Source organism: Thunnus maccoyii, chromosome 7, assembly GCF_910596095.1.
Source record: "Thunnus maccoyii chromosome 7, fThuMac1.1, whole genome shotgun sequence".
In the NCBI taxonomy this organism is placed as follows: Eukaryota; Metazoa; Chordata; class Actinopteri; order Scombriformes; family Scombridae; genus Thunnus; species Thunnus maccoyii.
Window position 1 is genome coordinate 23,845,841 of NC_056539.1, and position 27,834 is coordinate 23,873,674.

At 39.8% G+C, this 27,834-nt stretch overlaps 2 protein-coding genes across 5 annotated transcripts in view; one reads left to right on the forward strand and one right to left on the reverse strand.

Annotated features, from left to right (window-relative positions):
• Positions 1-670: 670 nt before the first annotated feature.
• On the forward strand, positions 671-18,556 carry mllt1a (MLLT1 super elongation complex subunit a). Of its 2 annotated transcripts, none has more exons than XM_042417647.1 (12): positions 671-901; positions 6,496-6,676; positions 7,899-7,981; positions 9,171-9,314; positions 10,363-10,488; positions 11,798-12,451; positions 12,729-12,819; positions 13,748-13,859; positions 15,105-15,204; positions 15,717-15,785; positions 16,627-16,698; positions 18,217-18,556. In XM_042417647.1, exons 1-12 carry the CDS (start codon positions 890-892, stop codon positions 18,343-18,345), a joined length of 1,773 nt encoding a protein of 590 aa, XP_042273581.1. In that variant the 5' UTR covers positions 671-889; the 3' UTR covers positions 18,346-18,556. The 2 variants fall into 2 exon arrangements, with proteins under 2 accessions (XP_042273581.1, XP_042273580.1); XM_042417646.1 differs by having other exon boundaries at positions 672-901; positions 15,717-15,794.
• Positions 18,557-25,344: 6,788 nt separating this feature from the next.
• acsbg2 (acyl-CoA synthetase bubblegum family member 2) overlaps positions 25,345-27,834 on the reverse strand; it is a 28,400-nt gene continuing 25,910 nt past the window's right edge. For all 3 annotated transcript variants that reach the window (XM_042417631.1, XM_042417633.1, XM_042417632.1), the window contains exon 15: positions 25,345-27,359. In XM_042417631.1, the coding sequence (XP_042273565.1) occupies positions 27,241-27,359 (119 nt within the window). In that variant the 3' untranslated portion in view covers positions 25,345-27,240. The remainder of the gene's footprint in view (positions 27,360-27,834) is intronic.

Genomic DNA, 27,834 nt, shown 5'->3' on the forward strand with positions numbered 1-27,834 from the left:
CTAATGATGTCATATATAATGTCATATATAATAATATATCAGCCGGAAGGAATGAAATAAGTACTTTTACTTTAATGCTTTAAGTACATTTTGCTGTTAATACTTATGTACTTTTACTTTAGTAAGATTTTTCATGCAGGACTTTTACTTGTAATGGAGTATTTTTACATTGCTGTATTAGTACTTTTCCTTAAGTAAAGGACTTGAATACTTCTGCTGTTGAATAAATGTAGTGGTGGAAGTATAAAGTAGCATAAAACTCATCTCAACATTGTACTTAAGTACAGTACTTGAGTAAATGTACTTATTGAGTTTATTATTGTTTCATAAGACTTGTTTATGAACCAAAAGCGAAACTGTGAACTTCTCAGAAGTTTCAACAAACTTATTCTGTGTAAATATAAGAGGAATGTGAGACTTATTAAGTTGTAAAAGTGGGATATGACTGTCATTGTTAATGTTACTGATATTACATTTACCATACAGTTATCAATAGCTAAATTGTGAAAGCAATACAATCGAGCTCCGATTAATCAATTAACATCATGTGCATTTTACAATTGAAACAGGGCTGTAGCCATTGGGACACGCTCGCTGTCACTCGAGACAACCACCAGAAAATGCTTTAATTGTATTTGCGGCTCGGATTCTGCCCCGCCTCCCGACCGTTCTGATTGGCTCCTTTCAAGAGTGCTTAAATTCCTCGCTCTCCGATTGGCTGAGCGAGCTTTCTGTTTTGGTTGCCTGCCAGCAGCCGTCTGGAAGGGGAGGGGAGCCGTCTGCCTTCCGCTTCTGGGCTGGATTGACACACAATGAGGAGCCGAGGCTGGGGAGACGCTCCACAAACACCGCTGTAAATACATACAACAATCACTGAGGCCAGAGGAACATGGAGAACCAGGTACAGTGGCTTTTCCGTCTCCTTGTGGGGTCTGAACTTTTCACGCAGAAAACGCCAGCAGGCTGCGCGCCGGCAGGGCAGGAATGAATCATCTGTACTGCTAGCCAGAAGAAAAAAAAAGCTCCTGCTGCTAATGAACTCGTAGTTGTTTGGCTCTGGAGCTATGCTAGCTTGGGCACTCATACATCGGTATTTACCGCTAGCTAGCTCCAGTCTACCACACCGCTCAGCACCGCTGCATAGCTGCAGCCACAACCGGGCACACAAAGAGATTCACACCTGGTGTTTATTCTGCTCTGCTGTGTTTAAAAAGCACATGCACGCCGTTAAACACCATGAAAACCATTTTTTTGTGTAGCTAAGCTAAGCTAGTCTACCTACCAGGAGAGTGTCGGCCGTTGGCTAAAGGCTAAGGAGCCGCTACAAGGCGCCGGGGGAAAAAGATTTGTCCTCTCCAGGTTGGGCTGGAGAGGCGGGGTGGTGTCTCCACTGCCAGCGGCCCTGAAACCTCACACACACACGGCTAATAAAACCAGCAACCATCACACAACTTCTTGAAATATCTAAAGGAGTATTTGCTAACAGTTGGTTAATGTTTAATGCATGCCTCATTCAGGGTTGTAGACTAAAATACACGCAGTATGGTGGAAAACCTGACTAATTCCCAGTGTGGCTGAACTTGACTCCAGTTATGATGGGCACCCTTGCAATTGGGTGATCATGATAAGGCAAAGAGTCCTGAACATTACAAAAAAAAAACAGATGTAAAGACAGATTTGCTCTTGCAAGTTCAAGCCTTCACCTTTAATATAATTGCATTGTTTCTTTTTGCATTGTTTCATACTATTAAAGACTTATATCAGCCTAAAAAGCTGCACGATTTACTTCACAAGCTGATAAGTGGGTGAACCAAATTACATATCTGCTTACTGTAAGGGAGATATTGCTTCAAAATGGGTTACTCTCTAAATGCCTGAGGTTATATTCAAGACTATATTTCAGATGTTAAGGCCACACACACCCATGGAAAGTTGCCCAGCCACTTTCTTGGAACTAGTCCCCATTCAGCGTTGGCCCCTTTGAAGTTTTTAACTAGATCATCTAGAGGAAGTCTTCAGCTACGAGTTAAAAGGTAGTCAAGTTGTACTTCTGTGAGTGTTACCAAAGATCTTTCATTCTTATTGCACAAATATATACACTCAGTTGCCAGTTTATTGGTACACGTAGCTGAAAGTAATGCTGTCTAACAACAACACAACAACCATTCAATGAAATGAAAAAAAGGTTATTTTGTTTTGTTGCTTTCGAGAGGTTGATTCAACTTTATGACTTGCTTTTTACTAGAGGCTGTTTCTAATGTTTTATCGACCCTTGCTGATATAAATGAACATTATAACCCTCAAGGCTGTTGTATTATACATTATTTTTAGCCACGAGTTGTATACCAATAAACTGGCAACTGAGAGTGTAAAAATTTGCAATGTTTGTTAGTCTGTTGCCACGCTGTCACATCCAGAAGTGAGTCAACTTAAGTCCGTCACTGCTTCATTGGAATTTATTCATCTAATGCACATTGCAGCATCCTGATACAGCCAGGTGACAGCTTGGCTAGTCTTAACTGCGTTATGTATGGACAGTAGAGTAAAGGCACAACTTTTAGTTGTTTGGTCTATAAAAAGTCAGAAAAAGGTCACAAATGACGATTACTGTTTCCCAAAGCCCAAGATGAAACCTAAAATGTCTTATTTTGTCCTGACCAACAGTCCACAAACCAAAGACATTCAGTTTACTATCATAGAGGACTAAAGAAACCAGAAGATATTCACATTTAAGAAGCTGGATTATCAAAATCGTTGGCGATTAATTGTCTGACAATCGATTTTGATGGACTAATCGTTGCAGCTGTAGCTGAGACTGTTGCTGTTTGCTAGCTGTGTTGAGTGGATGTGTGTTTATGAACGCTACAGTTGGGATGACAGGACGAGTAGTCATGCAGCTTTTCATGATCCCCACACATGATTTCCACTACAAGTAACTGTTTTGTCTCTATTTGTGTCGTCTTGTAGATATATATATAAGCGTTTGGCAAAAATGAAGGATTTAGTCGGAACCTACAGCGTCAGCACCACCATCATGATTGTTTGTGTGTGTGTGTGTGTGTGTGTGTGTGTGTGTGTGTGTGTGTGTGTGTGTGTGTGTGTGTGTGTGTGTGTCCTCCTCTCTTCTCCGAGGGAAATTTTCTGACTTTTACTTCAATCGTTTATTAGCTGGAAGAGATTAACATGGTCATGAGGGGTGTTATTTACATGGCAGCTGGGAGTTCATTGTTTTCATGGGAGCCAGCGTGTCTGCCAAAATTTGTATTTCCCCTCAATTGGAGCACTGTGTGTGAGAAAGAGAGAGAGAGGGCTCAAAAGCATCATCTCAGTCTTAGTGGCTTTGTGTTTGTTTTTTTTACATTTGCGTCGCTACATTGCCTTTTTGGTAAAGGTTAGCTAAATAAAAATGTGATGCCAAAAGTAGTTTTGCCCATCTGATATTACAAAGAATCGAATGATTTGAGAAACTCAGCTGTTGTTTTTTGTATCTCTCGGGGTGTTTCATATTTTCAGACAGTTTGACACATTTCAATTGATGTTTATTTATTCTCCCGTTCTCATATTGCCTCCTGCGATTTAAATTTTATGATCATTGGCAGAAATTAGAGCAAGCGGTCAGTTTTTTTAGATGTACGTTTCTACACCGCTCACTCAACTGTTTCTGATATTCGGCTTCATATCTTCTTCGGTTTCATATTTTAAGACTTGGTGTAATTCATCATCGTGAGCTGAAACAATGAACTGATAAATAAATCCGATCGACAGGAAATTAATTGGCAACTATTTTGATAATCATTCAAGTTTCTGTCGAAATTGCTTTATTCAGCTTCTAAAATGTGAGAGTTTTTTGCTTTTATCTGTTTTATATCATAGTTAATTCAATATATTATGGATTCGGATTGTTGGGTGAACAAAATAAACAATTTAAAGAGGTCACTTCTTTTATGTTATAGATTAAGTGATTCATAGAGAAAATAATCAACGCTTATTTGATGATGAAAATAATCGTTTGTTGCAGACCGAGTATTCTCTTGGGAGCTGAAACAAATAGTTGATTGATTAGGCTACGGGTAACTATTATTTATATCTATTAATCGTTTTAAAGTCGTTTTTTTTAATGAACGTTCAACATCTCAGATTTGAGGATTTGCTGCTTATTTTGTCATATATGATAGTAAATTGAATATCTTTGGGTTTTGAACTGATAAGGGCTTCAACTAACTGTTATTTTTATTATCAATTAATCTGTTGATTATTTTCCTGATTAATTTATTAGTCGTTTGGTCTATAAAATGTCCAAAAATGGTGAAAAATGGTTGAAAGCTCAAGGTGACGTCATCAGAAGTCGTCTTTTATCCCCACCAACAGTCCACAACCCAAAGAAATTCAGTTTACTGTCACAAAGACTAAAGAAACAGAAAATATTCACATTTTAAGAAGCTGGAATCTGAGAATTTGGACACTTTTTCCTAAAAAAATGACTCTAATCGATAATCAAAGCAGTTGGCGATTAATTTTCCGTCGATGGACTGACCGATTAATTGACTAATTGTTGCAGCTCTAGAACTGTTAGTCGGGCAAAACATGGATTTTAAAGACAAGTAGATTGATTGATTATGAAACTAATCACAATAATAATTGTAACCTCTTTAATTTTCTGCTTATTTGTGTGAATTCTCTGTTTGTTTTTTCCACGTTGAAGCTTTTGAATTTGTTGTTCTCATTAATTTCATATGTAGAGTCAGAGTCCTCCTTTTGGCCCATTATCATCCTGGTTTTTAATGTTGTCCTTATCACATTCCTGATTTTTTTTGTGTGTGTGTGTGTGTGTGTGTGTGGAGTCGGGCTGAGGGAGGGAGGTGTTGATGATTGGAGGGACTCCGTGGCTGCTCACTATGGGTGTGGTGGAGTCTGGAGTTTAAGGGCATTACTGCCACAGAATGGCCGGGCAGAGTGCCAGGCAGAGGAGGTGTGTGCGTGTGTGTATTTGTGTGTGTATGTGTGTGTGTGTGTGTGTGTGTGAGAGAGAGCCTGTGTGAGAGTGCTCATCTCAATCCGGTCCCCTCTAATCCTCCCACTCAGTCCCAGCTCACGAGCCGCTCAGTGCCGGGGCCAAATGCCCACATTCTTCAGTCCTCCCCTGGACATAAAGTGCCTTTCTGTCGCCTCTCGTCCCCCCTCGTTCCCTTCTGCACTCCATCTCCATAGCCTCTTCATTTACTATGCCTATCACCCCCATCACACCAGTGCGGTGTCATTCGCTTGTCCCGTTTGCCGTCATTGTTCTTGACAGAGAGAGGTAGCCCAGCAATGTGCCCCTCTTCTGGACAAACCTTTTGAGATCTGCCGGTTGGGCAGCTAATCACTCCCATTCCACAGGGAGCTTCCCGACACCAGTCCCGCTTTGTGTTTGTCCAGGCCAAGTGCTCAGTCTCTCCCCTTGAGAATAAAGTCCACACACTCAAAATAGAAATTCAGAGGTTTTGCACAAGGTTGAATCAGAAACCAATGAATAATGCCCCCTTGGGTTAATCTTACCACTGGCTTTGCTTATGTTTATTTCATAAGCAATCTCAGCTTGCAAGGTGTCTCAGCTGCTATTTATTTATTATTATAGGCGAGTAAGTCATGTATGGTAAACCTACTTAAATTCAGGTTATTCATCTCTTTATTTTTAGAATAAAGTATTTCTTCCTCTTTTTTTAGTCTGACTCATTTGTAATATTTATTCTTAGAAAAGCATGATCATATCTGATGCAAGTTATACAACAGAAAAAGCATAAAGTTTATATATATATATATATGCGTGAGAACAAGCAATCCAGATACTATTTTTTAGAACTGAAACTATTAATCAGTAATAGTAATTTAGTAAAATCAAATATAAATGCCAAACATTCACCTGTTCTAGCTTATACATTGTGAGAATATGCTGCTTTTCTGTATCTTACATGTTACTAAACTGTTTTGTGCTTTTGGAAACTGTAATTGTTCACTATTTTCTGACAGTTTATAGACCAAACAGTAATTGACAATTAAAATATTTGCTATTTGGAGTCCTAGTTGTTTTATTATAGACATCATGTAGAGTAAACTTACCCCTCGTTGTATGTCTTTTTCTTCTCTTCTGTTTTAGGCTGACACATTTAATTTAGTATGCATCGTATACAACACAGTGATGCATAACGCAGGTTACATGTAAACGTTTCTATCGTGAGAAAGCAAGGGATCAGCATGTACTTAAATGTCCAAAAGACGCAATCTCAAGGCATTTATTTGTCCTTGATGTGCTCACCACAATATGCAAAAAGTGTAGATAACAGCAGACATGTTTCGATTCGTCATCATCATCTCTTTCTTGATCTGAAAAGTCTTTTTCCTCTCACCCTGCCTCCGTAGTTCACATGTTACAGTTGTTTTTTTGTCTCGTCTATATTCTCCCAAGTCTACAGACCTATTATATACGATATTTGACTCTTTGATTTGTCTTTTCAGTGCACAGTGCAGGTGAAGCTGGAGTTGGGCCACAGAGCCCAGCTAAGGAAGAAAGTGACATCAGAAGGCTTCACACACGACTGGATGGTGTTTGTCCGAGGGCCAGAGACTGGCGACATCCAGCACTTTGTAGAGAAGGTTGTCTTCCGCCTGCATGAGAGCTTCCCGAAACCCAAGAGAGGTATGATGACAGAGATAACGATATTCAAACATGCACACAAACACACATTATCTCTGTCTGCAAGGCAAAGCAAGTTATTTTTATATACACATTTCATAAAAGACTAAGACATACAGAACAAGACATTTAAAATGCGTAAGGATGTAAACTAATTGCACAAAGATTAGTAACATAAAAACTGAAATAATTAGAGTTCACAATTAAAAAAAGGCAGGTGAGATAATTGTTTAAGTGCTTAAGATTCAGTTTTCGGTGCACTGTTCTCTGGACTTTACATTTCTCTGTGATGCTTTTGGTTTATCAGAAACTGATTAAGCTCTAGCAGGGGGGCGATGACATTCTCAATTTTTAAAATGAAGTTGTTCATAACATAATTCAAAGAGGTCAGAGTGAGGCTAAGCTATGGTGCAGCCGAATAATCCATATGTCATTTTTTTATTTTACATTCCTGACAGTCTTATAAGTTGATCCTCTAAGCTCTAACAGTCCATCTTATTAATGCCCCAACACATCTACAAAGTCAAAACTCTTTAAATGTATTTGACTGTAGGTGGATAAAACGAAGTCCGTGCGATACGGACAACATTAAAAGCGCCCTGTGGACTTTTCCCAGTTAGTTTACATTAAGAGTTACTTACCAAGACGCATTTGTGTGTATCCTTGATGTCTATCAAAAGTGTTGAGTGCATTTCCTGCCTCGAAAACACATTTGCAAAGCCATTTTTTCAAAGCAAAGTATTTTAAATACTGCGTTGCTTAAATCCATGTATACTAGACTGTGGTCTTCTTCTTCTTCTCTGCGTTTCTTGGCACATTACAGCCACCAGTAGGTCAGTGGAATAGTGTGAAACCGTTGGCAAGAACATGTATTGCATCATGCGCGTGCACCAGACAAACAAAACGGGGACCCGCTCATAAAAAAAAAAAACTGCTTCATAGTGCTACTAGAGGTCAGAAACTCCACAGGGGAACCTTTTTAATATCCTGACAATCCTGACAAATCGTTTTACTGTCAGTATACTGTATTCCAATCTTCTATTATATGAAAAAATGTTCATTAAACAACCAATATCATGTTCATCACTGTCATGGTAATACAGTATAAAGTTTGACGAGACTGTAATTTACAAATAATGTTACTTAATTTGTTTCTGAGGGTGTTTGTTTGATATTCGTGTCACTCTCAACAGTTCACTGTATTTCCGCCTTTGTTTGTCTGCAGTATGCAAGGAGCCTCCGTACAAAGTGGAGGAGTCGGGCTACGCAGGCTTCCTCATGCCTATTGAGGTTTACTTCAAGAACAAGGTGAGAAAAACGGACACAAATAGTTTGCTCTATACTGCTGCGTAGGAATGTACAGATCAGACATTTGGGCAGTGAATAAAAATACTACAAAGAAAGAATAGTGCAAGTTAGAATGAGATGTGGGACAAACGTAATTATTTTAACTTCAGTACGGTTTGAGTGTTGTAAACTGATTTATTTTAAATGCAGTGGATGCTATAATATTGATTTATATTGAAATTAACGTATGGACTGCCTTTACGTGCACACAAGAATCCAGGTTATTTGGAGAAATCAGGTTTTTCCGGCAGAATACTACCCGTGTTAACCAGGTTAAGTCTTTAACTTGATGAAGGAAACTGGTTTTCCTTTTACGTGACGTTTCAGAAATAAGGTTACAGCCCGAAAGCTGGGAATAATCCGATTACTTAAGTGCATGTAACCTCAGTGACAGTTCAGAACCTTTTTATAGACTGTTTTGTGAATGGCTTTACTGACACACGCCCCGATTGGTCCAGATAATTCAATGAATGTTAGTTAAACATTGTTTTGACATGGCGACATTCATAAAAGTGAAAGAATTAAAATGAGCAGACACTATTATACCAGGACTTCTCCGTCTCTATCGGTCATTGGAATGAACAATGAAAGAAAGATGTATATACGTGCACATTAGTTTATCATCGTCTCCTGAAAGTCTTCATAATATTAGACTTCTGGACTGCATCCAAGAAATGTACTTCCTCTGTTTATGTGCAATTAACATATACACAATCAACAAATCTGTCAAAAAGATGAAGAAAATACCGAGAGGGAAACACAGGGAGTGTAAACATCAGCAACCATTCATCCATCTCTACATTTACAAAAGGACGTTTTTGTTTATAAAATCTCTCAAGAGTGTCTTAATGCCTTTTCCTCAACTTTAATCGTCCGTGTCTCTACTTCTCCCAGGAATGTGACTTGTTCCTTATCAGTGTGCAGGCCCCGGCTATGTCTGTGTGTTTTATGGACTTCCAGGGTGATCGTTTGTTCATTCGGCTTTTATCTATTGTTGTGAAATATGTAGGTATTGAGAAGCGAGTGTATCTAGGGCAGTAATGCAGAAAGACAAACACAAATGAGCTTGTGTTGCACAGAAAGGTTAAAATGACACGATGACTAAAAAAAAAAAAAAAAAAAATCTTTTATTCTATGGTCTTTTATTTAGGAAGAGCCAAAAAAGGTGTGTTTCAACTACGACCTGTTCCTTAACTTGGAGGGAAACCCCCCTGTCAACCACCTGCGCTGTGAGAAGCTCACCTTCAACAACCCCACCAAAGAATTCAGGAGAAAGCTGATCAAAGCTGGAGGGGTGAGTCTGCCACACACACACACACACACACACACACACACACACACACACACACACACACACACACACACACACACACACACACACACACACACACTGGCTGGTTGCCAGGTTGAGTGGACTGATGACTGAATGACTGACTAAAATCAATAGCAGTGCCACAATGAACAATAGTACTATAGTAGCAGTCACTACATAATGCATTTTACCATAAATTCTCACGTAAAAGCCTGTCTCTCTCTCTTCAGTCAAGTTATATAAAGGCCTCGACAAATAACTTATTGGCCCGAATAAAAGAAGACCGCCCTTTTCCAACACCTGTTTTTGGAAAAAAAAAAGACTTTTTGAAGATATAACAGACTTTCACACTCGTCCTGTTAGGATATTTTCCCTGAGATAATATTAACCCAAGGAGAAAAGAGTCCTCATCCTTGAAGCTTTTTTTCTCATAAAAAAAATAATTTTTTTTAATTAAAGCAGGACGTAAATCAGTCACTTTCGGTCTTTTTTAGCACTTCGTCACCTGCGACTGCAGCAATTCTTGGCTGCTTGACAGATGATTTAGTCCATGGTTTGTTTCTGCCGTTAAGATGTTGGAAGACAATTTGGACGAGACATTTAAGGTTGCACTGTGGGGAACAGTTATTGACATTTTACACCATTTTCTGACATTTTAGAGACCAAACAACTAATTGATCAATTGAGAAAATAATTGACAGATTAATTCATACTCAAAATCATCATTAGTTGCAGCCCTAGAGCTCACCAGCTCTAACACAATCACTATAAACAAACTTAAAGACACTCGCTAGCTTAGCAACATTAAGGCTACAAGCCACCCATAATGCAACACTCATAGTAGGATCCAGTGTACTCTGATACACTCTCAATTCAAAAAGAATATCTGATGTTGTGACATTTAACTGTCAAATACGACAAAGACGACTCCACGGAATTTCTATACAGGTTTTTGAGAATTTACACTGCGTTGTGACGTACGGTGGCTTTAAACACAGACGCTCTTCTAACTGTTGTCTCTCTAATTTAGGTGTTGGTGGTTCCAGAGGGGGCTGAAGCTGTGTCGAGGCCCAGTCCAGACTACCCGATGCTCCCCACTATCCCGCTCTCTGCCTTCTCAGACCCCAAGAAGACAAAGACCTCTCACGTGTCAAAGGTTGGTTAAGAGACAACCTATCCCGAAAGTCTCACAACTTCATTGATCATTCCAGTCAATTTATTGATATTTTGTGAAAAAAAAAGGTATAGCCGACTTGCAAAGTAAGCATTGTGTGCCCTCAACAAAAACATCAAACCAGCCTTCAGAACAGGCTGACTCAGGCCTCTCTAATCACTACCAACTGTGCTTGAGCATCTGTATGCATGTATGCAGTGTTACACACCAGCCAGCTTATCTGCCAGGAGAAGGGACATATCAGAAGAAATCAGGAAGTTGATCCGTTTGCCTTTTTCCAGTGTTGCCACAGTTATTGTATCAACCCTTCACAGACCAGTATAGCTCTTCCTGCCTGACTGAAAAGAAATGACTTTTCACATTTTTTGCCTTTTGCCAAGGTTTGATCGTCTGTACTGCAACCTGTGTTGCTGTGTGTTACTATAGTTACTATACAAAGTCTTACCTCTTTCTGGACAAACTGATTTTGAGTCAAGAACCATGTCTGCAAATTATCTTTAACTAATATTCCTCCTCATGATGTAGAAATGTTTTTTAGATCCACATTAATTACATGGCGTGAGCAGGTGTGTGTTCGGCACCAGCTTGAGGCAGAAAGAGGACTTGGTGTCATCAGAACTGCTCGCTGGACAGTCAAACAGCTTTGGGAACGATCTTCGCCCACACTTTTCTGACGTCAGATTAGAGGGTGCCCACTGTGTCTGTCGGTTTCTGCAACTTTGTGAAACCAACCATCCGAAATTCATACCCAGTTCACACCCGCTTCTTTTCTCACCTCATTGTGTGGAGGTGAGAAAAGAGCCTGGGGTGTCAATTTCTCTCTCAAACTCCGTTTTCCATTCTTTATAAAACTATTTCTGAATATCTTTGTGGTTTTTACTGTTGTTTGGACAAAAAATACATTTGAATATGTCACCTTTGACTCTAAGAAGGTATAATAAGCATTTCTTAAACTATTTACTGACATTATATAGACAAAGCAATTAATCACGAAAATAATCAGCATATTAACCAATAACAAAAGCAATGGTTAGTTGAAGCTCTAGACTAATTGTTTCCTACAGAGAAATTAGCATTTTTTTTTGTTTTGGCTGGAGTTATCCTGATAAAAAATGCAGTGTTTGACACTTGATTGTCAGGAAGTACTGTGACAACAGTGCAGAGTAGACTGGCAAGGCTAATGTCTGTGAGCAGTTGAGCTTGTGCCCACGTTAGCGTCCTTAAGCTGAGTGCTTTGCTAAGAGTGGCGATGACAGTGCTGCTGTTCATCCAGATGTTTATTTCTCTCCAGGAGCCAAGTAAAGAAGGAAGTGGTGGCAGCAGCAAAGGACCCAAACCGCACAAAGTGACCAAGGAGCACCGGGAACGTCCCCGAAAAGACTCTGAGAGCAAAGCCACGTCGAAAGGGGACAATGACAGAGATGGAAGCAGCAAGAGTGGCCGCGACCCTTCTTCTTCCTCATCATCGTCTTCAAAAAAGCCGTCAGAGATCAAAGTGAAAGATGAAGTAAAGGTCCTACCCAAGGCGGCCTTCAAGGAGCCTAAACTCACACTGAAGGAGTCAAAGATGGAGGGCATGTCCCCTAAAGGAGGGGGGGCTGGGAGTGGAGGGGGTGGTGGGGGAGGAGGAGGAGGAGGGCCCACAGAGTCCAAAGCCCCCGGGAAACGGCCCTCCACGGTGGAGTCTCCCAAACCTAGCGCTAAGAAGCAGAAGAAAGGCAGCTCTGAGGGGCCGAAGGGGCCGTCCAGCGGGGCCTTCACAGGAACATCTCCCCGCGTCTCCTCGTCATCTGCAGCCAGCCAACCGTACGCGGAGAAGAAACCTTCCAAGGAAAAGGGTCGCTGGGCCAAAGGCAAAAACGACACGCAGGAGCTGAAGGAGCCCAAGAAACTTCCAGAGTCCGAAGAGTCGAATTCAGAGGATGAAGCATCTTCGAAGTCAGAGGTAACAGGAGTTTTTTTTTCTTTCTTGGAAATGAAAGAGATGATTGTTTGAAAGGATTTTCTAATGTCATGCTGTTCATCTTATGATCCCCATATTTCGTTGCGCACTTGCTAATTTATATTTTTATCGATTTATTGCACAACTGCATTTACAAAAAAATGTGAAAGTTTGACCTTATTTTATTCCAAATCTTGGATCTTGAATTCAATCAGCCCACATCTCTTTGTCTTGTCCAACTAACTTTCTTACATATTTCTGTCCCCTTCTCCTCCTACAGCAATCGGCCCCCTCCAGTCCTTCCAACTCCAGTTCCAGCTCTGACTCCAGTTCAGATTCGGACTTTGAGCCAGGACAGAAACAAGGGCAAGGTACAGTCAATACAGCTGGTTTCACTGGAGAGGAAGTAAAGATCAGGGAGTGAAGATCTAATGTGAAATATTTGAGTCTGTTAAAGGCTTTTGGAATATGAGGTTATAGTTTAGTTCACATTGTTTTTGTTGTTGTGTTTTTTTTTACAGGTAATGAAACACAAAAAATGACATTTAAAAATGCTAAAACACTATTATTAAAATATTATAATAATAAGATTAAAAACATTAAAATGAACATGGTGAACATAAGGGAAAAACAAAACAACAAATTCAAATACAGACACAATAGACAGATATAAAAAAGGATTGTGTTGGTGAGTTTAAAAAGCTAAGGAAGTTAGCTCTGTGGCCACTGAGTCTGGATTTGATCTCATGGTCTTCTCAAATAATCTTGCTTTTGTTTTGACATGCTTGCATTGTTGATTTCTGGTTGACATTGTGGGTGTATGTGATGTGCTGTTGTGTGTAGCTTTGTATTTTGTATAATGTGTTCTATGAGTTTATTGCTTTGTACTGTTTACTGCTGTGCTGTTGTATGTTTTGATTGTGGGGGACTACAGATGTAAATTGGCTTTGAGCTAACTCTGGTGCAGTGCATCATTTATGTTAAAAACTGCAGACTGCCCCGATAAATAAACACAACACAAAATAAGCTTATAAAGACCTCCTCACAAAAAAAAGGTGCACAGTAGCACAACATACAGAACAAAAGGGAAGAAAAAAAGACTGATAATTCTATGTACCAAAAATAACATACAGATGACAAACATAGATGGCTACAACTATCAGAAAAGATACAAGGAGACCGAAAGCCACAATATACAAAATACTAGTATCTGTGCTCTTTTGAAATCTTGGAAGATGCAAATGATTTACACGTCAGGTCAGTAATATTATGGTTTGTGTGTCTGTCCGTCTCTCTCAGGCCCCTTGCGATCCATGGTGGAGGAGATCCAATCAGAAGAGTCAGATGATGATGACAGCAGCTCGGAGGAGGAGACCCCCATCAAGACCAACCCCCCCAACCGCGACTCTCGGTCAGTCTCTCTAAAGCGCACTTCAACACTGCTGAGTTATCTCGGTCTGTCGTGAGATGAGAGTTTAAAATCATCAGAGAAACGTGGTGAAATCTCGATCAACAATGGCGGTGCTCGATCGCACTGTGAGACTAGTTTATCAGTGGAAATCATCGGCAAGCTGCTAAAACACATTAACCTCATCTGTGTTTTATGTAGCCCTCTTTATCTGACTGCAAAAGGATTCACACACTCTCATCTCTTCCTCTTCTGAGGTTTTGTGATGCATCGAAGTGCCAGCACTGCAGCCAAAGCTTTCATTATTGCTTTGCTACGTTTCAATAAGATGAGAAAGTGGCGCAGATGTACGGCACGAGTTAATGACACGTCTCTGCATATATGTATGTTTTTTTTATTTTAATAAATATTCCAGTTGTAGCACTACAGTTCAACAGGTGACACAGATTGTGACCAAGATTTTATTAAAACCATCTTGCACAGTGTAACATGCAGTGAGCTTGTAAGATGTTTGCAATCAAACAGGTGCCTTATAGGACAATGCTGGTGATTTTCTATATTATACATATTCTCAACCTGTTGACTTTGCACTAAAGTTATTTACACTGTAGTACAAAGTTCAGAGGTTGTTAAATGTAGCGCAACAAGCTAGCAAAGCTCTGTAAAGGTAACCACATTCCTAAGCGGTAGCTTTCTAAACAAACTACCGTGACCATAATCTTCCTGGCGAAGGAACATGTCAGCCAGTGCAGCGGTCTGACTCACTGACATGTTTTTAATAGTTTTTGGACAATAACGGATGTCTACAGCACAGAGGAATAAGATATATCAGGCTTTGGATACACAAACAATACTTGTAAGTAGGATGAGTTCATTGTTGGTTTGGCTCTGCACATGAGATTTGTAAGAAAAATATAGAAAACCACCAGATGTATCCTTTAAACTTTCTCTCCCTACCTCACCAGTTTTCTCTCCTCAGTGTTGTTTACGTAGGTTTTCTAATTTTAGGCTGCGGTGTCTCCTCCACTAAACGATGAAATGAAATGAAGCCCATAACCAAAAAGGGCTGATGTTGATTTGTTTTGCTGAGTGGTGAACCCCATACTGGCAGCTAATAAAATTTACAATCTTAAGATGCACACACACACACACTTGCAAGTACAACAGCAAGCAGTATGACAATGTGTTCTTTCTGTCCATCTATGTGTGACTGACCTCTGGCCTCTGCCTGTCCCCCCCCCCTGTCAGACTCAGCCTGGACAGCGAGAGTGACAGCAGTGACGGCTCGCACCGCCCCAGTCGAGACCCCGCCCCGCCCCCGCAGAAACATAGCTCCTCCAATAACAAAGTGAGTCAGACAGACCTCCGACGGCTGCTAACACATTGACATATTGAGGTCGGAGCAGTTTGACCAGAAAATAAACATGGAAACCACCAGAGCAGTCGGTGATAATGACAATATGTTTACATAAATTCTTTAATTTTCAACATTAATTGTAATTTCCTGATGTGCTTTGTGTGTTTGAGAAAGCAACGTATGAGTTATACTATCAAAACATTATCGAACAGCACTCTAAGGTGTTAGTTTAGACATTTTAAATATCAGTACATGCTGTATTTTTAATGCTGTGGTGCTACCAAACACAGAATAGCCTGAAGCCATTCAGCCACAGTGTTTAAGGATTGCACCATTTCAGCTGTATTAACTGTCATCGGTGTCCCAGATAGTCTCATGGTCTCACATCGCTGCCTCTCTCTCTTCTTCGTATCTTTTCTCTCTGTAATTTCTCTCCTTTTTTTTGTTTCTTTCTTGCTCTCTCTCTCTTTCTCTGATCTTGTCTTTCCTCTGTCCGAGCGTAGGTGTCAGGCAGAAAGAGTCCAGACTCCTCGTTTCGCTCAGAGAAGGTGTTGAAGAAGGGATACGACAAGGTAGGAAGGGTAAATCAAACTTTTTATGCTTCAACTCTCACACACACATGCAGTGTTTCACCAATGTTCAATGAGTGCATTAATGAATTCAAGATGGAATACGGCCAGTGAATCGATCCAGATGTTTAGACAGACCTATGAACCCCCTGAAAAGAAATCTCCTTCCTCTTTGTAACTAGAAGATTAAAGTAGTGTTAAAGGGAAACTCTGGTGGAGTGATCTTATCACTCCTTCACTTTGAAACATCTGCTGAGTTTCATGGAGATGGATTTTGTTTATATGTAAGTCCACATTAAAAGGCTTTGTGTTGGTGATTTAGCCTGCATTTCCTGGTTCATTTTTAACCATATCTGGACCAGCTGCAAGAGAACAAATCACAGACGTCTGAAATCATGTGAATCAAGCTCCACATTATTATCGATTAGGGAAACAAAATCGGTCTTGCATCTTTAAAAATAGCAAGAAATGTAAAAAGGCTACCAAGTGCAAATAACTATAATATAAAGATGTTTTTATAACATCCGAATATTTCCAGTACAGCTAGAACGGCACCATAATTATGTTGTTCGGGTGTCAGTCAACTTTATGTATAAAGACTGAAATATCAGCTTTGTCTCAGAGGGCTTTAAAATCTCTAAAATCTACGTCCTCTGTCCTTAAATCTTCATCTTGATCATTTCTAGATTCACTATTTCGTGCCGATGTTCTACCAACATACAGAGAGAAAATTCAAGTCATGGAAGACAACAAATATTACCAGTTTCTCTACTGACTCATGACTCTCTCCTCTCCTTTTGTCTTTCATCTCATTCTCCTCTGTAACCTCCTCCGAACTCTTCAGGCGTACACAGAAGAGTTGGTCGACCTTCATCGCAGACTGATGGCTTTGAGGGAGCGTAACGTCCTGCAGCAGGTGTGTGTTTCTGTGTCTCTGTTTTCTGCTCGATACTACTAACTGTTGCACTATTTCATCAGAGGTATCTGAATATAAAACTAAACTACAAAGCGTACGGGGGAAAAAAACAGTAATTTGCCTTTTAAACTTTGTGAAAAAAATGAGCAAACCAAAAAAAAAAAAAGTATAAAAACATCATGGTGGTCATGTTTTAAAGATGATAATTCATCTCTCCTCTCAGATGGAAATCTTTCACCTCCCATGAATGTGCAGTGTTGTGGATGTGTTGCATTGAGCGTGTAATTTACATACTCTGCTCCGACTGGATGGTTATTTTCTGATGGAGCTGCTACACACGAGGAAGTAGTTAATTTTCTGTTGCACTGTTTGTTTCCTGAGTACAGAATAGCTTTGTTTTTTTGGGGTTTTTTTTACCTCGCAGTATGTGATGTTGAAGCTTTTAATACAACAAAGACACACAAGTTGATGAGACTGATAGTGAGTGAGCGAGTTCTTTCACGTAGTGGAGCGGAAGAGTGAACATTTCTGTGCTTCAGTTTCTGCAGGAATCAAATCGAGTGCAATTGGCTCTTGGCTGATTTTTTTTTTTTTTTTTTTTTTTTTGCTCACATTTGCATCAGAGGACATTTGCTTCCACTTTCCCCCTGAAGAGTCTGTGGCTCAGTGGGTGGCACTGGGCTGCAAAGCCAGGTCCCATTCACAGTGAATAGCAGCCTATCGATGTCTCAGTTTTTAAAGTCCTTACATGTGAACGGCTCGTTAGACTTTTAAATGTTGACGAGTCTCTGTTGGAAGTTTTCAGTACTTCCTTTTATTGAGTAAGTTCTAACATTTAATATGATCTGCTGGTTTGGTCCGAAAACAAAACCCCACTGGGGAAAAAGTGAGTGTTTGCCGTAAAGTCATAAACTTAATTTATGTAGCACCTTTCCAAATAGCGTTATAAAGGGAAAAGCTAAATTTAAAACAATTTAGCAGCACAATTAAATGAAATCCAGCTATTAAAGGTTTAATTACAGAATACCTGAAATAAAATAAAATGAGGTAAAACCAGTAAAAATAACAAAACGCATAAAACATTATAGAACTAAAAACAAAAAACTTTGAGTTAAGATTAATAAAAGGCTTGTTTTTTTTTTTTTTTTAAAGGTAAGTTTTAAGAAGGGATTTAAAAGATGTCACAGATGTAAATTTAAATTATCTTTGCCACTTTTATCAAGTCAGAGCTGCACTTTAACATATATATGAGGTTTTTTTATTCCAACAACAAAATTTAATTTGGCCTTCTACAAGCTGTGGAGACATCACGGTGGTTCGCTGGTTGTTTCTTCTCACTGGTAACAATGACAACAGTGACACTGGTGTTACTCTCTGTACTGTTTTTGTATTTATTGTTTTAATTAATTGCGTCTTTTTAATTTTTTATTAATTCACTGACTGCTGTCTATAAGTCAAATTGCTCTTTGGGGAAATGAAAACTTGATTTTCTCTCTCGTCTCTCTTCTCGTATATCAGATTGTCAACCTGATCGAGGAGACGGGCCACTTCAACGTGACCAACACCACCTTTGACTTTGACCTCTTTTCACTGGACGAGTCCACCGTCCGCAAACTACAGAGCTACCTTGAAGCAACGGCCACGTGACAGGAAGTGGAATTTTTTGTGGTCGGCGACGACGGCGGCGGCGGAGGTGGACTCGCTGCGATCTCCTCAAGGAGGGGACAAGCAGCCACGTCTGTCGCAGCTGTTTCACAGGCCTGACTGAATCATCGAACAACTACCGTACACACACACAAACAAACACATGAAGCACACATGAAGACACACCACCTTCACGTGACGCTGAGGAGGAGGAGGGAGGAGGAGGAGGAGGAGGAGGAGGAGGAGGAAGAGGAGGAGGAGGTGTGAGAGGGAGTGTCGGAGAAGGTGGCAGGAGGGTGGGAGAGGAGCACCGGAGTGGCTGAACTCCGTCTACAGTCAGGATTTTCACTACACATCTCTTTTTTTTTTTTTTTTTTGAGTGTCAAGCCTCTGTGCAGAGCTGTGGAATGCACCCCACTTCCCCTCCTTCGCCCTCCTGCACTCATGTTGCTCCCTCCTTTTGCAAACCCAATACTTCCCCTCCTCCTCCTCCGCCTCCTCCTCCTCCTCCTCCTCCTCCTCCTCCTCTTCATTCACACGCACACTCCTTACTCGGCAGAACACTCCAGTTCCCTTCCCCCTGCTGTCAGCTGGAGCTCATTTCTCTCCCAACATATTCTTGAGTTGTGTGTGTGTGTGTGTGTGTTTCTGTGCACGTGTGTGTGCGTGTGTGTGTGTGTGTGTGAGCGAGCACTGCTGAGGTTTAAGAGGAGATGTTGTCTTTGTGGTTACTGACTTCTCTTTGTTCGTGAAGCTCGAGCACAAACAACAGCCGGTTTCCCTCCTTCCCCCTGTGCACACACACACACACACACACACACACACACACACACACACATAACACACACTCACCAAACAAATACAGATTCATGCACATGTTTGTCTCCCAGGTCCTTACACTTAACACTGTACATGAAGACACTGAGAAGTGTGCTGTATGTGTGTGCGTGTGTGTCTGTTTTTGGATGAGGTTTCTCTGTTGTCTGAACATCTGAACATATGTTCTGTTGAGTTTCCCCTCTACTTCCTCGCACTGAAAGCTGAGCCTTGACCTCCTACCAACAGCCCCCCCCCCCCCCCCCCCCCCCCCCCCACACCCCACCTCCACCTCTTCCCACTGAAGCCCCCTCACTCCATCCCTCCTCTTCACCCTCCTCCTCCTCTTATTCCCATATCGGCGTGCATGAAAGGGCTCGACTGCTCGCGGCCAGAGCAGTGGAGGATCACTCCTGAATTGCCTTCTAGTGGTGGGTAGGGTGGGGGGGTTTAAAAAAAAAAAAAAAAAAGAAAAAAAAAAAAGCCGTGAAAAAGTAGCCATACTTATCTCCCAGAATCCAAAAATAAGAAGAAGAAAAAAAAAAAATAGGGGCCACGCTTTTTTACATTTTATTTTTCTACAAGTGCATTTTGTGTATTTATTCCCAGATTGCGGTTAAGATAACCTGTGAGCTATGAATGTATATCGCTTTTACTTTTCTACGGCTAGCAACAGCCCCACTCTAGTGCCTTTCTGCAACTTGCAGTGCGAGGGGGGGGTGTGCGCTCTGTTAGCCATGGTCACACAGATTGAAGGACCCCCCCAAACCCCCCTCCCAACCCAACCCCTGCTCGGGGAAACAAGTGTTAATTGGGAAGCCTGAATATCCAGTATTGTCTTAATGGCTTCCATCCCTGCAGTGCTACTCCTTTTCCAGTGTCTTTGTAGGCTGTTGTCCTTTTATCGGTGATGTTTCTGTTAATTGAGCTCTCTGGAAATTTTAAGACAACTTTTTTTTTTTTTTTTTCTTTTCATCGACGGTGATCATGTTTTCATGTTCTTGCTTTCTGAGATTAGGTTCAGTGTTTTTAAAAAGAGGGAGCGTCAGGTGACTGTGTGGTAGATACTCCCGTTAATTAGCTGTAGTAACAGTCGCTCTCAGCTGTGTTGTGTGTTTTTAATGAGACGGCGCTCTCAGTTGTTGTTGAATAGGGTCCAGGTTCCCTCTTCAAAAGGTTTGAAGTATCAGAACTAATGGTGGAGCATTTGATACCAAGTTACCAGGCACTTGAACAGCGTCGGCGAAGGACGTGTAGGCAGAAAAATAAGCTAAACAAAGCGCTCTGTGTGTTTTCTTTCCCTAAAAGTGAAATGTATTTCTTAGCGGCCTGCCTCATGAAGCGTAAATAGTGTTTGTTTGATAACTCTTGAGTTCAAATCAGGTTGTCCGGTCTCACAAAGATGGCTCTCTTTAACCAAGTTGTATCACTGTGCTGCTCCAGAGAGGGTTTAATTGAGATTAAATCAAAATCTGTACATGGCAAGAAAGCATTATCATCAGTAGAATCACTGAATCACTCTTTCCATGCCAACTATACAAGATATAGCCACAATCTGACTTTAAAACAGGGCTTTTAACATGTAGCAGGAAGACAACATTTAAGTATTTAGTGTCAATTTTGTGTTCATAATCCATCAGTGCAGCTAAAAATAAAAAGTGGTGGGACTTAATGAACACAAAATGTTTCTACAGATCATGATGCTTAATTAAAAGAAATGCCAACTGTAGCATCATCATTATTATTATTATTATTATTATTATTAAGAAGTAAATAACCACACACAACATGAGTGTCCTGTGGTTGCATAAAATTAGGTGACGCGTCCGGATTTATGAAAATAGTAGACGTGAAGTTGAAGAAAGCATGAAACAAAGCCTTTATTTCCTTTTATTATTCCTTTTATTTTCTATATCACAACACCTCTGACAGCATTATCACACTTATGTTACGGCCACACACCAAAAGAAATAAAGCTAGACCGTTCAGCTTCACTCGTAAGCAGAGTATCATGGTTAGAGTTCGTCTTGCACACTAATTTAGAACCATTTAACCTAATCTGACAACTATTTCCTTGAATCGCGTTATCCAAAAAATGCTAAAAAAAAAAACAACAACAGAGAAATACTCGTCATAATTTCATAGAGTCCGAGGTGACTGGGCTCTCTGGGTGATTCAGATGTCTCATTTTTATCCGACCAGCTGTCCAAACCACCAAATTCTCACATTTGAGAATCTGGAGCCAGGGAATGTTTGGCATTTTTATTGACTGAAAATATCAATCAATCAACCAAATTTTCTTTTGATCGCTGAAAAAAAAAACAACACATCTGCCAGTCAGTCAGAGGTTTGTCTCTGTGGTTATGGAATAACAAACAATAATCAAGCTTTCTGTTATTCAAGCCTTATTATGTGCATATTTACTCTTTGTGTCATTTTAATTGTTTATTCACCTTGAAACACAAGAGCACAAATGATGATAATCTACATTTTTCTCACTGTGGAATACCAAACATGTCAAATATGTTGATTACTCACACTTAACTACACCCAATTACCTTCAGTAGTTTGATCATAATTTGATTATTATTGTCTACTACTTGAATATTGCCTTTTATGCATATTGTCCTTTATATCTTGATCTATATCACTGAATTTTACTTTTGCTGCTGTGACCAAAGTGATCAACAGTTTTATCTTAAATTATTTACACAGCTTTTCGATCTGTCGGCATGTGATTAGCTTCTTGTTGCACCTCTTTGATGTGAACGACTTCCTGCCATGTTTTGGTGAACTGCGGTTTTGAGAGAGCCAGGAGGCATCTTTGTGAGACCGGTTTCTACCATCACCACTGTTTGGTTTAGTGAAGCCAGAACAGCTCAAAGAGAGGCCGACTGAGGTGAACTTGCTTTGTGAAACAGGCCCCTGGTGTGTTAGTTCCTGTGGCCCCTTTTAGGCTTCACACAAACACACACACACACACACACACACACACATACACATGCACAGACACACCAGCCCACTGTGGTATAAACCTTCAATGATCAAGGATTTCCCTCCCTGCCTCCACCGCCTCCTCTTCTGTTTTTTTTTTTTTTTTTCTCCTGCCGACAGTGTATTTATTCTGACGCTGCGATAGCTTTAATAACTCTTTTTTCTGTTTCCTGCCGGGCTCAGCGACATGTACACACTCCCTCTGCTCTTACTGTAAACTGAGCAAGGACTCTGAAAACGTGTCTCAAAAGAGGAAAAAAAAAAAAAAAAAAAAAAAAACCTGGATCCCCGCCGCCTTACAGTAACCCCCCCTCCCTCCTCTTTGTGCCCCCACTTCCTCCCCCTCCCCCCCGCCCCTGTCCGACCCTCATTTTCTCTAGGTGTGCCTCTGTCAACAGAACTTCAGGCAGTGATTACTGAGAATGAACTTTGCAACTGTGTGAATGAGGTTTGTGCATCTGCGAGTGTGTATGTCAGCGATAGGAGACGATTTAAGAGAAACAAAAAGAAAACAAAAACAAAAAACAACCTTCCTGTCCTCTCTTCTTCTCTGTGCATCGATGTAGGAACTTTTAAGTCCTAGTTCATGAACTCTGACCTTTGACCAGCCACTCATTCAACCCCTTGTGGTGGTGGAGTGGGGTCATGGGGGACGTCGACTCAAGAGAAGCCCCGCTGTCTACCCACAGTCAATGTTTTATTTATGGACCTCTGCACTTTTGGCTGTGATGACTAAAGTACTTAAGTAGTTACCTAAACTGTATTTTTAAGGATTTTATACAATATTTACATGCAATACAATATGAATTGATTTTTTTTTTTTTCTTTGCCAACCTTTTTTTTTGTTATTTAATTGTCTTTATTTGTATTTTTTGGCATGTTTTGTCACTATTATTCACAAACAAACATGCCTGTTGAATCTATTTTAGGCGTAAAATGTTGCTAAGGGGGACGTTCCCTGTATGTTTCTGTGTATCATGATTCTGATGACAGCTGAACACCAAGAAGCAGGTGTTGGAGATGTTTGCTGGATGACCTAAACTTTGTTATCACCCTCTGCTTCCAGTTGGAATAACTGGACCAGAACAAGGACACGGAGTCCACAATTTGGTTCAGGGAACTGAAAACTTTTGAGCTAAAAAAAAAAAAAAAAGTCTATTTTCTGTGTTATGTCCAGTTATGATTTGAGTGTTTATTTTCTGCTCAGATTATCATTTTATAGAAGTCTGTACTCTGTTGTTACACAGACGGTCATCATCACTCTATTTTTGTTGTTATGATCCCCTGAGCCTGAAGAAACACATCATAGGAAACAATGAGCAGGGCTGTAGGAGTGAGACTATATTATATATAATACGTGTATAATACAGCAAAGGTAGATTATCTACTGTGTGGATCTTTAGAGGACGAGGAAAAAGCAAAAATTATAGAGCAAATGGTTCCTTGCAAATATGTGGGGGGGTTGGGGAGGGAGGGAGGGGTGGGGGGGCATGTGCGGACGGGGTCTTTCCTGTGTCAGTGGTCGTCATAATGTGTCTGTGACAAGGGGACAGGGTTGCCTGTATTTATAAAGGTTTGTTTTTTACTGGGGATGAAGGGTGGGGGGGCGGGGGGGGTTGGGAGGAGGGGGTGTGTGGAAATGTGTCCCATATACAGTATGTGGTCAATGCTACAAACGACGGGCAGAACAAATGAACTGGATGGCAGAAGAACAACATGATTTGGTATTTTTAAAAATAAAAACTTGGCATTGCAATGCCACCATGTGGCCATATGATGCAAGTTGTTAACAAGGACAAAACATGTTATTTTAATGTTATTTTTTATTTGGAAATCATATTATTAATAAAGTCATTAAGTACTGTTTTCCTGGTGTCTGATCATTGACCGCTGGCTGACCCGGTCATGGCTGTGTGAGTGTGGAGGGTTCATGTAAAGTTCATGTGAGGGTCAATGCAGTCTGTGGGGTTAAAAGGACAAGCAGTGGGCCGAGCAATAACGCTCATGATGCATTGACCATCTATCGAGGAAATGTCACTATAGGGAGGGACGTTTATTGGCAACGGCTGATCAATAAATTGTGTTCTGTGACTCGACTCTGCATTGAGAAAACGTATCCGTGAGGCCTCTGCTGCCATGAAACCTCCATCATTGATATACAAATCAGATATTTGACACAACAAATTTTACACCATATTTTTGATAATTTAAGGACATGAATCTGTCTCTGAATGTAGAAGATCATTGAAGGCAATGTTACAAATTAATCATTAAGACTGCTGTATTGGATGTAGATTGGATGTAGAGCTGCAACAATTAGTTGATCAGTCCAGCGGTTCTCAAACTGGAGTCCAGGAGGAATAATTTATTTTACTATAATTTCATCCATAAGTAACATAATGAGAGAATGTTTGACTTGTTGTTGGTCTTGGGCTTCATGCACTTTCTGTGATAAAACATATAAAAGCAAAAATCTTATCAGATGGGGCTCTGTGGTCTAATTTGTGTCAGTTTAGGGTCCTTAACATGACAAAGTTTGAGAACCACTGGATTAGTCTATTGGGAAAAAAATTATCACCAACTATTCTCATAACTGAATAATCGTTATAGTCATTTTTAGGCAGAAATGCATCCCGTTTGCTGGTTCCAACTTGTCGTATGTCAATATTTTACACTTTTCCTTGTCATACATGATGGTGAACTTGATATTTTTGGGTTTTGGACTAATGGTCCGACTAAACAAGATAATTGAATATGTCACATCGGACTTTATTTTCTTGCATTTCACAGACAAAATGATTAATCGATAATGAAAATAATCTTTAGTTGCATCCCTAATTGGATGTTTATGTGATAATGATCTTTATGTTGTGACAAAGGTCCACCATTTGTTACTGTTTTATATATAAACTGTTTCTCGGCTGATTTTACACAAAATTTACTATTTAGTGAAAGATACTGTACATCAGTGTTAAAGCTTAGAGATTAGTCAATTAACTAATTAGTGGACTGACAGAAGATTGATTGGTTGGTTGATAATTGGTTATAATTCACAAGACAAAAACTGTATTACATAATCAGCATTATGTATGTATGTTAATATTTGACCTCGACTTTACTCACGCTACAGTTAAGATTCATACACTGTATATCATACAATTCAAAGAACGACAGAGGAATAGTGGCGCTCCACACATTTGCATATTCAACTTTTATTCCATAACTGATCAAACACACAAACATTCACATTTCTGTTGATAGAAACAGGCCCGCTTAACTTTCCTCCAGCAGCATCATGCATATTTCCATCTTACCATCCTGATGTCGCTAAAAACAACAGTAACAGCTCGTTAAGGTCAGGTGAATCCAGTTTTCTGTCTGAGTCGGGTGAACTCTCGCTGTTTGAAGCCTGGCTTTTTGCCGAATAACGTTTTAACAGCATCGTTCTTAATAATTAGAAAGTGCTGTGATCGAAATAATTGAATAACGTTGATGGAAGTGTTTTAAACCTCAAATAAAAAAATGTGTTTCACGTCGCATGACTGGCCATTTGTGGCTTTACAGCGGTAAAAACTCACCCTGACAGTGAGGCCCTGAATCACCTTCATTTCCTTTATTTAAAATTACAATACATACAATATTACAGCAGATACAAATCACACACCTTGCTCCGTTTTGTTTACCCTGAACGTCAGTTAAGTTTGAGCGAGCTGTAACCGCCAAACCTAAACCTTTCACTTTTAAACTATCAGAATGCTACAAATACCTCTAATATTCTTATATACAATTACTTCATATACAGATACAAGATCAGCTCTTTGGATTCCAACAGCCTCTTTCAGTATTTAACTTCCTTTAAAATCTCTGAAGAATGATGAAATGTCTTCAAGGAAACCTCGAGCATTTAAACATTTGATATATGTTGCATAAAAGTGTGGCAACAGACCTATAAGGATAACTATAACGAAGCTGATATATTTGCTGTAAACCTACAATCTAACTTTTTCATTCCAGTTACTTTTGTTTATGTGCCAGTGCAAAAAAAAACAAACAAACAAAAAAAAAAGGCATGAGGCATCGGATGTCTGGGCTGTTCAATAAATGGCTAAAAAATAAACTAAAATAAATAAAAGACGAGTGCGAAGGTGATGATGATGATGTAGGCAAAAAAACATATTTACAATATTCAACAGTATCACAGCGAGTCTACACACAGGAAGGGCTGTTAGAAAACGTTTCCACACGGCCAGGCAGGTGTGTAGGCTGTCATGAGTCGTCAGCGTACAGAGTCTGAATTTACATTTACAAAAAAAAAAAAAAAGCAAAATATATATGGCTTGGATGACATGTTTTTTTTTTACAACACAAAAGAACAAAAAATTTTGGATGCTCAGCTGTGAGTGTTTCAACTAAATCTCTACACCTGCAGCTACATTTGTAGAAAACCTTTTTTTTGTTTTGTTTGGACTGATGTACAAAATAAACTATCAATTATTTTCTTTAAATCCAGGCTGACAAAGACAAGAGAAAACCACCAAATACCAGTAAAGGCGAGTAAACATCGGATGTGATTTCTGAATTTCATATGAAGTTTTACTAGAAATTTCATCTGAAGCTCATTTGGCCCAAGTAAACGTTGACTTTGGCAAACTGAAAATAAATAAATAAACAAACATGTTCAAACACACAGATTACTCCTTTTTTTTTTAAAACATCCTATAAACTTGTTTTTTTTTGGATTCTCTTTCTTTATCTCAAGTATTACAGTACAATAAACAACCTTTTTCTTACATACAGCTGCTGCTACTTCATCTATCGGATATTACTGTTCAATCCCAGTAACACAAATAAATAGTTGAGCTTATTGAGAACATCTTCAAAATCATAAAGCTAATTTACAATGGCTTCTTCTCTTTGCTTTCCTTTTGTACAACACCCACAAATGTAAACCAAGACCGAACAACCAAAAAAACAAACAAAAACAAAAACAAAAAAAAACATAGTAAGGCATTCAAAACATTTATACAAGAGAAACATGGCGACAGGGAGAAGTTGGATGAATGAGGTGGGAGTGTGTCTGCAGCAGCTCTATTTGGGAGGCAGCGGGTTGTCGGGGGTCGTTGGAGTTGCCAGTTCTTTGTAAAAGTTGTCAATCTGCTCCTTGTACATCTTCGCCACCACCGGCCGCTTCAGCTTCATGGTTGGACCTGCAGATAAAATATAATACAAACTGTTAAACACTTTTTTTTTTGTTTGTTTAAATTAAACTTTGTTTCCCTTTTCAGCTGCAGTGGAATTATAGTAATAAAAAGCAGGAAATTGGCACTAAAAGTCAGTAGTTTTGAAAGATAATGACTTGATTTGACTAATTTTTGATGGCTATTAATGTCATGCCCCCATCATTATGAAAGTGCATTAAGGAGGGATCTCTTAATGGCCTGCATGAACATCTTGAAAAATTGTGAACCTGTCCTTTAATGTTTAAATTACATGGTCTTTTATACACATCTGTCCTAAGAAGCTGCAGTTTTGCTGCAGCCCTGTATAAAATCATCTAAATACCACTAGAGGTCACTAGAGGTCACTGTCTCCGAGGTTAAACCTAAAGCTGGAACCTTGGAACCTTTATTTATCAAACAGCTAAAAGTAAAATTTAGCAAGTGTAAGTAAGTGACAGATAAA

Bases quoted from the DNA above. Each gene is read 5' to 3' on its own strand.
- mllt1a (XM_042417646.1), top strand. The intron at 12,820-13,747 runs GTACAGTCAATA...CGTCTCTCTCAG, and splicing joins AGGACAGAAACAAGGGCAAG to GCCCCTTGCGATCCATGGTG. The intron at 15,205-15,716 runs GTGAGTCAGACA...GTCCGAGCGTAG, and splicing joins ATAGCTCCTCCAATAACAAA to GTGTCAGGCAGAAAGAGTCC.